This window comes from Aquarana catesbeiana, linkage group LG04, assembly GCF_042186555.1.
Source record: "Aquarana catesbeiana isolate 2022-GZ linkage group LG04, ASM4218655v1, whole genome shotgun sequence".
In the NCBI taxonomy this organism is placed as follows: domain Eukaryota; kingdom Metazoa; phylum Chordata; class Amphibia; order Anura; family Ranidae; genus Aquarana; species Aquarana catesbeiana.
This window is the reverse complement of record NC_133327.1, coordinates 681,013,417-681,026,173: the sequence shown is the minus strand read 5'-3', so window position 1 is coordinate 681,026,173 and position 12,757 is coordinate 681,013,417. Positions and strand designations below refer to the sequence as shown.

The 12,757-nt window shown below is 48.6% G+C and overlaps 1 protein-coding gene across 1 annotated transcript in view; it reads right to left on the bottom strand.

The window, feature by feature from the left end:
- Positions 1-12,757, bottom strand: part of SLC29A1 (solute carrier family 29 member 1 (Augustine blood group)) — a 68,722-nt gene that overhangs the window by 7,835 nt on the left and 48,130 nt on the right. The window contains 5 exon segments of the mRNA XM_073628984.1: positions 2,352-2,380; positions 2,383-2,421; positions 5,617-5,704; positions 8,526-8,623; positions 10,642-10,776. Of these exon segments, the coding sequence (XP_073485085.1) occupies positions 2,352-2,380; positions 2,383-2,421; positions 5,617-5,704; positions 8,526-8,623; positions 10,642-10,776 (389 nt within the window).

Genomic DNA, 12,757 nt, shown 5'->3' with positions numbered 1-12,757 from the left:
CATTCAGGTTCATACATTGCCTGTATCTAAAGAATACATTTAATGATGTATTAATGGAATAAAAAACTGACAGAGCTCTGTGGGTAACTAGCCAGTAAACTGGAAAGCACCACAATGTGGTGGCCAGTGAAGGTCACATTCCAGGCTAGCCCCGCATGTCCTGTCCAGTGGGGTCCATGTAAAGCCTCCAAAGTTGGTGCTGAGAAGCTGCTGATATGAATAGTAATCCAGGATTGCATTTTAACCACTCGTCGACCACCTAACTGTAAAAAATACGCCATGTTCTTGACATTAAATACGGGGGGTTATGGCTGCAGCTTTCCAATAAAAGTGACCCCAGCGGCCAATTTGATGCAAGAACACTTTTATAGGCGGTGGGAGAGGTTTTTAAAAACACAAAAATTGCATTTGAAAGACCGCTGCACAAAAAACCGTGTGACATAAAATATTGCAACAACCGCCATTTTATTCTCTAGGGTCTCTGCTAAGAAAAAAAATATACAGTGGAACCTTGGATTATGAGCATAATCCGTTCCAGGAGAATGCTTGTTATCCAAAGCACTCGCATATCAAAGTGAGTTTCCCCATAGAAGTTAATGGAAACAAAGATAATTTGTTCCACGTTGACTTCTATTGCATGCAATACCGCATCGTAAACAGAGGTGGGGGGGGCGCCGGAGAGCCTTGGAAATACTCTGGGACAGCCCGGCTGAACTGGGAAAGTCTCGGAAAGGCTCGGAAACACTCGGTATCAGTATCTCCGAACCGTTCCGAGTGTCACCAGCGCCCCCGCACCTCTGGCCTAATGCGGTACTGCACACCCCATTAGCTTGAATTCTGCTCATTTTGCGAGACAACACTCGCAAACCGAGCCAGAATTTAAAAAAAACAGTTGCTCCTCTTTCCAAACGCTCGTTAACCACGTTACTCGTAAACCAAGGTTCCACTGTATAATGTTTGGGGGTTGCTAAGTAGTTTTCTAGCAAAAATACATATTTTCTATTACTTCTAAACAACAAATGTACAGAAAAAGGCCTGGTCTTTAAGTGGGGGAAAAAAACTCACCAAAAGAAAAAAAAAAAAAAAAAAGACAAAACAGAGAAGTCCATCCTCCTAGGGCACTAGCAAAAAAACTGAGACATGCTGGGAGTGGGAGGGGTTACACCAAGCTGGTGACTCTTTTTTTTTTTTTGCCAGTATTTCGTTTATTATTTTATTTCAGGTACTTGTATAGTGCAGTCAATTTTATGCAGCGCCTTACATTGTACATTCACATCAGTCCCTACCACCAAGGAGCTTACAATCTAGGTCCCTAACTCACATTCATACATACACATACTAGGGACAATTTAGACAGGATCCAATTTATAGACATGTGCACTGCCAAAAAATGTGTTTGTTTTATTCGTTTTTTTTCCCCATTTTCGGGTCATTCGTTATCATCGCAATTCGTAAATTCATACATTCATAAATTTGTACATTTGTAAATTCATAAATTCATACATTCGTGAATTAGAAAAATTTGTATTTTCGTTGATTAGAAAATTCGGAAACTTGGAAATTTGAAAATCTGAAATAGTAACTAACTACTAAATTAGTTATAGGTATTGTAATGTCCTTTCAAATGTGGCTGTTAGTGAATGTAACGAATACAAATTTATCCGAAGTTACGAATTGCCGCATATAAACAAATGTAAACAAATGGAACGGAACTAATAATAATAAAACGTTTGTATTATTATTATTATTGTTATTTATTATTATTCATTCATTACGTTCCATTCGTTTAGATACGGCATTCGTTACTTCAGATAATTCGTAACTTGGGATAAATTTGTATTTGTTACGTTCACTAACAGTCAAATTTGAAAGGAAATTACAATACCTATAATTTAATAGTTAGTAATAGTTAAGTTATTATTAGGTAATTATTATTCAGATTTCCGAATTTACAAAAACTTTAGAATATTCAAATTTACGAATATTCGGAAAAATTCGTTAAACAGGCTTTCGTTAATTCGGATGTTTCCGAATTGACGAATTTGTCGAAATTCGTTAAAAAAAACGAATTCGGAACGAAACGAATTGCACATGTCTACCAATTAACCTACAAGCATGTCCTGAAGTATCCAGTCCTCCTGTAGGTGGCAGTATAACCCAACAGTCTCTGAATTCCCTCAATGTGTCATTGCAACTATTTCTTTGATCGTGTGTATAGGATAGCCGTGAAAGGGTTATTCTAATGCTAAGAAGCGGCTACAAACCTCATGTGTAGTGACCCCCCTACTGTGGCTCATTGTGATAGGAATTTATAGTTCGGGTCAGGTTGGTGAACACCACACAAGGACAACCTTCTTCAGGATGTTGATGATGGATGGTTTCCTTGTTCAGCTTTCCCTCCAGCTTCTGTTGCCGGGTCACCTATGGAGGATACAAACCAATCACATTACAGATTTCTATATAGGGTACAACAGAGCCCCCCCCCAGAGGCATCACTAAAGACCAGCTTTTCTCTAGGAGGGGTAGATGAGTACCAGCTCTACATGCTGGATGATGGAAGAGAATCTGTGTTTCACACAACAACCAGAGCCTTCTATTCACTCTCTAAGGCAGGGGTCTCCAAACTCTCAAAAATGTTTCAGCTGGCAAAACTGTGCCCAGTGGGATTCGAAAATGCCCCATCAGTGGGAGTAAACATTGCCCTATGGTTGGTGTGAGGTGGAGGAATTGTTGGTGTCAGTGGGAAGAATAGTGCCCGATTGTTGGTGTCAGTGGGATGAATTGTGCCAAATGGTTGGTGTCAGTGGGATGAATTATGCCCGTTTGTTGGTGTCAGTGGGAGGAATAGTGCCCCATCATTGGTGTTAGTGGGAGGAATAGTGCCCCATCATTGGTGTTAGTGGGAGGAATAGTGCCCCAGCATTCGTGTCAGTGAAAGAAATAGTGCCCATCATTGGTGTCAGTGGGAAGAATAGTGCCCAAGGGCCAGAGAAAGGCAGACAGAGAGCTGCATCCAGTCCGGCCCCTGGGCCACAATTTGGAGATCACTGCTCTATGCCAATGTTTTTCAACTCCAGTCTTCAAGTCCCCCCCAGCAGATCATGTTTTCAGGATTTTCCTCAGATGAAACGGCTGTGGTAATTACTAAGGCTTAATTAATTTAATTACTAATTGAAACTGATCAAATCACCTGTGCAAAATAATGGGTAGCCTGAAAACATGACCTGTTGGGGGTACTTGAGAACTGGAGTTGAGAAACATTGCTCTACGCCAGTAGTTCTCAATCTTGTCCTCAAGTACCCCCAACAGGCCATGTTTTGGGATTTTCTCTGAGATAAAATAGCTGTCCAAAATACCAAGCCATAGACTCTGATTTAAAGCACCTGTGCAGGATAAAGGAAAACCTGCAAACATGGCCTGTTGGGTGGTACTTGAGGACAGGGTTGAGAACCACTGCTCTAAGCCATCCATTCTCAACTAGGGTTCCTCCAGAGCATAGGCGTGCGCAGGGGGTGTGCCAGGTGTGCCTGGGCACACCCTAATCCTGTGGTTGGCAACCCGCCAAGGACAGGTAGGTGACAGGTAAACCACAATCCTTCCTTGCTGACCCTCAGAAGCTGGACAGGAGAGGGGTGGAGTTTAGTGGAACCAATCTGTATTTTCCTCCTGCAGCAGCTGAAAGTAGGCTTCTTCTAATCTCCCTCTCATTAACATTCAGCTGCCACAGGAGGAAAATACAGGGGGTAGCTGTACCAATATATGCCACCCCCCGCCGTCCCTCCTTTCCCTGTTCCTCTTCCTTCTGTTGCCCGGGTCCCCCCATGTGCTCCCTGGCTCCCCCTTCCTCCCATTGTTTCAGGGTGGAAAGCGGGGAAGAGGCCGGTAAATATGTCAAACGCATAGCATATATGTGTTGGAGCTTTGGGGTGCACACCCTAAAGCAATAGGCTGCGCACACCTATGTCCAGAGGTTGCTAGAACTGTTCCTGATCTCCTGTATGATGATACCTGAATAATTCTGGGTCCAACGCCACTTGGTAAATCTTTTTAACTGGCCCCTAATGTGTGAGGTGACTGTGGGCACTGGGGGTGAGTCGGGGGGCAGGGTGTATGGCGAGTGTGGACACTGGGGGTGTGTGGGGGGCAGGGAGTATGGTGAATGTGGACACTGGGGGTTCGTGGGGGCCAGGGTGTATGGTGAGTGTAGACACTGGGGTGAGTGGGGGGGGCCAGGGTGTATGGTGAGTGTGGACACTGGGGTGAGTGGGGGGGGCCAGGGTGTGTGGTGAGTGTGGGGTGTGTGGAGGGGGCAGGGTGTATGGTGAGTGTGGACACTGGGGTGAGTGGGGGGGGCCAGGGTGTGTGGTGAGTGTGGACACTGGGGTGTGTGGGGGGCCAGGGTGTATGGTGAGTGTGGACACTGGGGTGAGTGGGGGGGGCCAGGGTGTATGGTGAGTGTGGACACTGGGGTGTGTGGGGGGCCAGGGTGTATGGTGAGTGTGGACACTGGGGGTGTGTGGGGGGCCAGGGTGTATGGTGAGTGTGGACACTGGGGTGTGTGGGGGGCCAGGGTGTATGGTGAGTGTGGACACTGGGGGTGTGTGGGGGGCCAGGGTGTATGGTGAGTGTGGACACTGGGGGAGTGAGTGGGGGGGCCAGGTGTATGGTGAGTATGGACAGTGGGGGGGCCAGGGTGTATGGGGAGTGTGGACACCGGGATGGGGGGGGGGGGGGGCGGGCAGGGTGTATGGTGAGTGTGGACACTGGGGTGTATGGGGGGGGGGGCAGGGTGTATGAAGAGTGTGGACACTGGGGTGTATGGGGAGTGTGGACACCGGGATGGGGGGGGGGGGCGGGCAGGGTGTATGGTGAGTGTGGACACTGGGGTGTATGGGGGGGGGGGGGCAGGGTGTATGAAGAGTGTGGACACTGGGGTGTATGGGGGGGGCAGGGTGTATGGTGAGTGTGGACACTGGGGGTGTGTGGGGGGGGGGCCCAGGGTGTATGGTGAGTGTGGACACTGGGGGGTGAGTGGGGGGGGGGCGGGCAGGGTGCATGGTGAGTGTGGACACTGGGGGGTGGGGGGTGGCGTGGGTCAGGGTGTATGGTGAGTATATGGGGTGTATGGTGAGTGTGGACACTAGGGGGGTGCATGGTGGGTGTGGACACTGGGAGTGTCTCTCACCCCCCCTCTTTCACCCCTTCTTCCATTTCTCTCCTTTTCCATGCCCCCCGATCTCTCTCTCCTTCCTATTCGTATCTCTTCTGCTAGCAGGGGGGGTGGGCACTGTGGCAAGCTAGTGAGGGGTTTGGGGGAGCACTGTGGCAGACTAGCAGGGGGGGGGGTTACAGTCAAGCAGAGACCCTGCACAGCCACCAGAGACCCCCACATAGCTACTATAGCCACCTGATATAGGAAGGGGTGGGACAAATTTGAATGGGGGGGGAGGGGGCAATTTTAGTCTTGCCTAGGGCAGCACAAAACCAAAATACACCAATATTATATTTATATATATATATATATATATACACACACACACACACACACACACACACCTGACATCTACACAAATACAATAGATCACAGATGGACGCTCAGCAATGGATCCCTCTCACCTTTTAGCAAATCTTTCTTCAGCTCCATATCGGTGCCATTACTGGCCGTGTTGTTCAGGTTCTCACTGGTGTAGTAGCGATAGAACTCCTGAAATCACAAAGATTGATTAATGCCAATGAGACCGTAACGTGCCCCGGTGACCCCAATTCCGAAAACATGTACAATGTGCAGAAGAGAGGGGGAGGGAGGAGGGCGAGGCTGCAGAGCTTCCAGTCTTACATGAAAAATGATATCCGCAGCCACCCTTTTGGATGTTCATAATCCCGGCCATCCAATTGTAAGCAAGGCTAGGGGGCGCGCACATGTCCGGGGGTGCCATCTTTTATATAAATCCATATTCAGAGAGCCCTCTGGGAGCATATTACTATAAGAATAAAGACGGACGTTTCCTTTTATTCTCATAAACCAGGGGGGTCTCCGAACCTTCTAAACAAAGGGCCAGTTTACTGTCCTTCAGACTTTTGGGGGGCCGGACAGGAATAGGAGTTTATTTTAGGCATTGGTGGGAGTAAACGTCCTATCTTTGGTATAAGGGGAAAAAATATTGCTCCATTGTTGGTGTCAGTGGCAGGAATTTTGCTCCATTGTTGGTGTCAGTGGGCAGAATAGAGTCTCCTATCAGTGAGATGAATAGTGCCCCAAGGGCCAGATAAATGCAATCAAAAGGGCCACATCTGGCCCCGGGGCCGCATTTTGGAGACCACTGTCATAGACATTTCATAACTCCACATGATGGTCCCAAGGACAGCAAAAGAAAGGAACTATTTGTATCTACACACTTGCTTGATTTGTAGGGGATGTAGTAAAGTTGATGTAAACCCGCACTGGATGGAATTTAGTTGAACTTTGTAGCAAACAAGTTTTTGAAAATAAAATTTTTTTTTGGAAGATGGGGGCAGAGCATTGTCACCCTATAATAGGAAGTGGCTGAACAAATGTCTTCATGGCAGGATCACCGCGGATTATTTTAATGAAAGCTGCAGATCAAAAAAAAATATCCAAAAATATCCTTATGAAATGACCCCAGCGTGTTGAAGCTTATATGAGATTTTCGGCAATGTCTTTCAGCGAGGATGATCTTTAACTTGTATGGCCAGCAGATGGCGCAGTGAGCCCAGGATGAATCTGATATATAATACATTCTAGCTACAGTCTGCTGAAACTGATCACTGTCTGTTCATTTAAAGGGGGGGGGGGGGTCTTTGAATAATGGCTCACAGACAACTTTCCTTCCGCTACAAGATTGTATCTAGTCCACAGTTAATGTGCACAGATAGGGAATCCAGATCAGGTGGTCTTTGATGATTTGGACACTGCTGTAAGAGGGGGCTCAGATACAGACCCTGATGTAAGGATTCTGATAGGGACCCTGATGTAAGGGGGGTACTCTGAATGGGACCCTGATGTAAGGGGGGTGCTCTGAATGGGACCCTGATGTAAGAGGGTGCTCTGAATGAGACCCCGATGTAAGTGGGTACTCTGCATGGGACTCTGATGGAAGGGGGGGGACTCTGAATGGGACCCTGATGTAAGGATTCTGATAGGGTCACTGATGTAAGGGGGGGGGCCCCCATGTAAGGAGGGAATCTGAATGCCCCCCCAATTTAAGGGGGGACTCTGAATGCCCCCCCAATTTAAGGGGGCTCTGAATGCCCCCCCCATGTAAGGGGGGACTCTGAATGCCCCCCCAATGCAAGGGGGACTCTGAATGCCCCCCCAATGTAAGGGGGACTCTGAATGCCCCCCCCCAATGTAAGGGTGGACTCTGAATGCCCCCCCCAATGTAAGGGTGGACTCTGAATGCCCCCCCAATGTAAGGGTGGACTCTGAATGCCCCCCCCAATGTAAGGGTGGACTCTGAAAGTCCCCCCCAATGTAAGGGTGGACTCTGAATGCCCCCCCCCAATGTAAGGGTGGACTCTGAAAGTCCCCCCCAATGTAAGGGTGGACTCTGAATGTCCCCCCCAATGTAAGGGGGGACTCTGAATGCCCCCCCAATGTAAGGGGGGACTCTGAATGCCCCCCCCAATGTAAGGGGGGACTCTGAATGCCCCCCCCAATGTAAGGGTGGACTCTGAATGCCCCCCAATGTAAGGGGGGACTCTGAATGGCCCCCCCGATGTAAGGGTGGACTCTGAAAGTCCCCCCCAATGTAAGGGTGGACTCTGAATGTCCCCCCCAATGTAAGGGTGGACTCTGAATGCCCCCCCAATGTAAGGGGGGACTCTGAATGCCCCCCCCAATGTAAGGGGGGACTCTGAATGCCCCCCCCAATGTAAGGGGGGACTCTGAATGCCCCCCAATGTAAGGGGGGACTCTGAATGCCCCCCCCCCGATGTAAGGGGGGCTCTGATGGAAGCACTGATGTAAGGGGGGATTCAGATCAGGGGCCCTAAGGTAGGGGCATCTGATGGGGACTCTGTTGTAGGGGGGTACCCTAAGGTGGACTCTTCAGTACTCCCCTGTACTGAAATGGCTAACTTTGATTCCACTGCACACTGTGAGCTTCTCACAATGTGCAATAAAAGCTGCAGCAAGTCAGATAGAGCTCCGCTCCTCACAGTGACCACAGAAGAATCTTCTGGCATTTTATTCCTTCTATCTCTTCCTAGTTTGGGGATCCCAGCTCGGATATCAGACTCGATCCCTATAGCCGTGTAACGCATACGATAGTTATTCTCAGCCACATGGCGATTATTTTCAGGTCATATTGCGAATGATTGTTACCGCCTCGGGTCCTATGTAGCCTGAAGAATTGCTGTTTTCTGCAGCCTTGGATTAGAACCCTGTGGCAGCATTAAATGGGATTTACAATAAAACAGATCATTACATTTAAAAACCCAAAATGTTTATGACTTCTGAGCGTTCCCGGCGTCTGCTCGCTGTCTGGAGGGCGGAATTCACTCACCAGCTTGGGGAGCACCAAGTATGACAGGAGAGCCAATAAGACGACCACACAGGCTGTGATAAAATAGCCAAAGGCGCTGTCCTCCAGTTCTGAGCCACCTGCAGAAATACAGACCGGGGTTACTGGGGAATGAGGGGGATATGAACTGGTGGTAATGGGAGAGGAGGGTGATAGGGACTGGTGGTAATGGGAGAGGAGGGTGATAGGGACTGGTGTTAATGGGAGAAGAGGGTGGATAGGGACTGGTGCTAATGGGAGAAGAGGATGATAGGGACTGGGCTAATGGGAGAGGAGGGGGGATAGGGACTGGTGTTAATGGGAGAAGAGGAAGATAGGGACTGGTGTAAAATGGAGAAGTGGGTGATAGGAACTGGTGCTAATGGGAGAAGAGGGTGATATGGACTAGGGTTAATGGGAGATAAGGGTAAAATTGACTGGTGTTAATGGGAGAAGAGAGTGACAGGGACTGGTGTTAATGGGAGAGGAGTGTGATAGGGACTGGTGCTAATGGGAGAAGAGAGTGATGGGGACTGGTGGTAATGGGAGAGGAGGGTTATAGGGATTGGTGTTAATTGGAGAAGAGGGTGATAGGGACTGGTGCTAATGGGAGAGGAGGATAATAAGAACTTGTGTTAATGGGTGAAGAGGGTGTTAGGGACTGTTGTAAAATGGAGAAGTGGGTGATAGGAACTGGTGCTAATGGGAGAAGAGAGTGATAGGGACTGGTGTTAATGGGAGGAGGGAAAAATGAGTTGTCATTACTGGGCAAGGAAAGGCAGATGAATTGGGGCTATTAGGAGAGGAGGGGGGTACGTACTGGAGTCACAGAGAGAAGGGGGATATGGACTGGTGTGAGTAGAAGAGGCGAAGAATATGTACTGGGATTACTGGAAGAAGAGAAGGATATGGACTGGGGTTTCTGTAGGAGGAGGGAGGTAAGGACTGGGGTTACTGGGGGAAGAAAGGAAAATGGACTGGACTTAGCTGGAGAAGATATGAATAGGGGTAATAGTGGAAGAGGATATGGAGCAGAGTTAGACGGAAAGTACAAAAACTATAGACTGGGGGGGAGGGTAAAGGGTTTGGGTACACTAGAAAAAGCAAAGGGTATATGGACTGGGGTTACTGGGAGAGAGGGAATATGGACTAGGGTTATTGGAGGGGAGGGGGATATAAAATGGGGTATACTGGGTGAGGAGGAGGTTAATGCAATGGGGTTATGGAGACAGCAGCGGGGTATAGGGACTGAGGCTAATATGAGAGGGGAAAATATGGACTGGTGATACTGGTAGACAGGGGCGGACTGACCATTCAGCCACTCGGGCACTGCCCGAGGGCCCCGGCCACTAGGGGGCCCCATCAGGGTTGCCAGCTTCAGTAAAACCAGGGACAGTATGTAAAAATCTGTGTTTTTTTTTTTTACATCTGTCTCTGAAATGCCCCTTACCGACTACCTTTTGGTCTAAAAATCCCAAGATTATAGCTGCCCCACCTCTCCAGTACCTTCTTAGCCAATAGAAACATGTCTGTGTATACTGCGTGATTGTATACTGTATGTGTATACTGTGTGATTGTATACTGTGTGGGTATACTGTGTGATTGTATACTGTGTGTGTATACTGTGTGATTGTATACTGTGTGTGTATACTGTGTGATTGTATACTGTGTGTGTATACTGTGTGATTGTATACTGTGTGGCCCCATAATCTCCTATTGCCCGGGGGCTCCATGAGTTGTCAGTCCGCCCCTGCTGGTAGAGGGGGGTGATAAGGACTGGACTAACTAGGAGAGGTGAGGGATATGGACTGGGGTTACTGGGAAAGACTGGGGCATGTGGACTGCACTATACTGAGTGAGGAGGGATATATGAATTGGGGCTACTGGGAGAGAGCGGGATATAGACTGGTGTCATTGGAAGTGTTGGGGGATATGGACTGGTGTTACTGGGAGTCGAGGGGATATGGACTAGGCATACTGGGAATGGAGGGGAGATAGTGACTGGAAGGGGTTATATGGACTGGGATGGGGGAATAGAAGATGTTGCAGTCATAAAGAAGGGAAATGTGTTCCCTATAGTTATCAGAATTACAATATACCGATAGCGACTGGCACTTACTGGCAATGGCGCAGATCATGGCGAAAGCGGCAAACGTCCCTGCGAGTCCCTGACCGCTCATTATGGGTGCCGTATAACTGGCTGGGAAGAGGGCTGCCAATCCAAAGAGACTTCCCTGGAGGAGAGCACCGAACGCTGCGGAAGAGACGGAGAGAGGGGAGCGTTATTACCGTATCACACCAGATCCACCAACAACCAAGATCAATGTGAATGAAGATCCGGCTTGTCCGTCACACGGTTGCCGTCCTTCCCGCTTCGCTGAGCGCCATCTCACGCTTCATTCTCACATTACTGAGACTTCCCGGAGCCGACTGCCAGGGGCCGGGGTACCATAATGGGGCGACTCAGCCAACCCGTCTGTGTAATTCAGCATCTGCACCCGGTCAATAAACTCCCACCGACCCCCATGGGAAACGTCACATTTATTAGATCGTTAGGAATTACACAGAACAGACACAAATGCGACTTGTTAATACTCATGGCACACAAATGGCAGCAGCTTAAACTACATTTTCCGTCAAATCGAATGACTATATCATTCATGTGTGGGGCCCAACTCATGGCCATTGGATGGGGAGGACAATCAGTTCTGCAGAAAAAGCTGGCCATACATGTTACAACTGGATTGTACAATCTGATTTACTCATTATGCAGTTTGAGGGCCCATCTGATTTGGTTTAGGTTGTGAGGGCCCTGGCACTACATTGTTGTTGGGAGGACAATTGTATAATCAAATTGTAATGAGTGTGGCCAGCTTTAGCAGCATCCCCATTGTTCCCGCCTGCCATAAGCGGCACTGACGGGGTCTACCATCCTCAACCCCCCTCCACAGACACACTACCTTGTTTATGATGGATGGACACCCCCATAGTTATAGACGAACAGTCAGTCCCATGGTGACGGTCTGACAGACACCCCTATAGTGATGGAAGGATAGAGACCCAAGGTGACAGACACCCCTATAGTGATGGAAGGAGAGAGACCCAAGGTGACAGACAACCCTATAGTGATGGAAGGAAAGAGACCCAAGGTGACAGACACCCCTACAGTGATGGAAGGATAGATCCCAAAGGTGACAGACACCCCTATAGTGATGGAAGGAGAGAGACCCAAGGTGACAGACACCCCTATAGTGATGGAAGGAGAGAGACCCAAGGTGACAGACACCCCTACAGTGATGGAAGGATAGATCCCAAAGGTGACAGACGCCCCTATAGTGATGGAAGGAGAGAGACCCAAGGTGACAGACAACCCTATAGTGATGGAAGGATAGAGACCCAAGGTGACAGACACCCCTATAGTGATGGAAGGATAGAGACTCAAGGTGACAGACACCCCTATAGTGATGGAAGGATAGAGACCCAAGGTGACAGACACCCCTATAGTGATGGAAGGAGAGAGACCCAAGGTGACAGACAACCCTATAGTGATAGATAGACACCCCAAAGTCATTGCCAAATACCCTGTAGTAACAGAGGGACAGACACCCCCATGGTGATGGACAGACTCATAGGTGAAGGTCAGACAGACCACCCCATTGTAACAGAAAAATAGACACCCCTATAGTGACGGACAGACACCCCCATAGTGAAGGTCAGACATACCACCCTATAGTTATGGCCAGACAGACCACCCCACAGTGCCGGTTGCACAGAAACCGCTATTGTGAGGGTTGGAAAGACCAGCCCGTAGTGATGGTTGGACAGAAACCCCTATAGTGAAGGTCTGATAGACTGTGCCACACTAACAGATGAACTCCCCCAAAGTAATGGATGTACAGACACCCCAATAATGACAGATACCCCCATAGTGAAGGACAGACATATAGTACATGCCAATAGTGACAGACACCGCCATTTTGATAATTGGATAGACATCCTTATAGCGATAGATGGACAGACGCCCTCATAGTGATGGTTGGACAGATACCCCCATAGTACCTGATTGACAGGCACTTCCATGTTGACAGGTGGACAGACACCCCTATAGTGATAATTGGACAGACAACTCCATAATGACAGATGGATAGGCACCCCCATAGTAAAGGTTGGACAGATACCCCCATAGTTACAGACAGATAGACTCCACTATAGTGGAGGTTAAACAAGCACTCCCA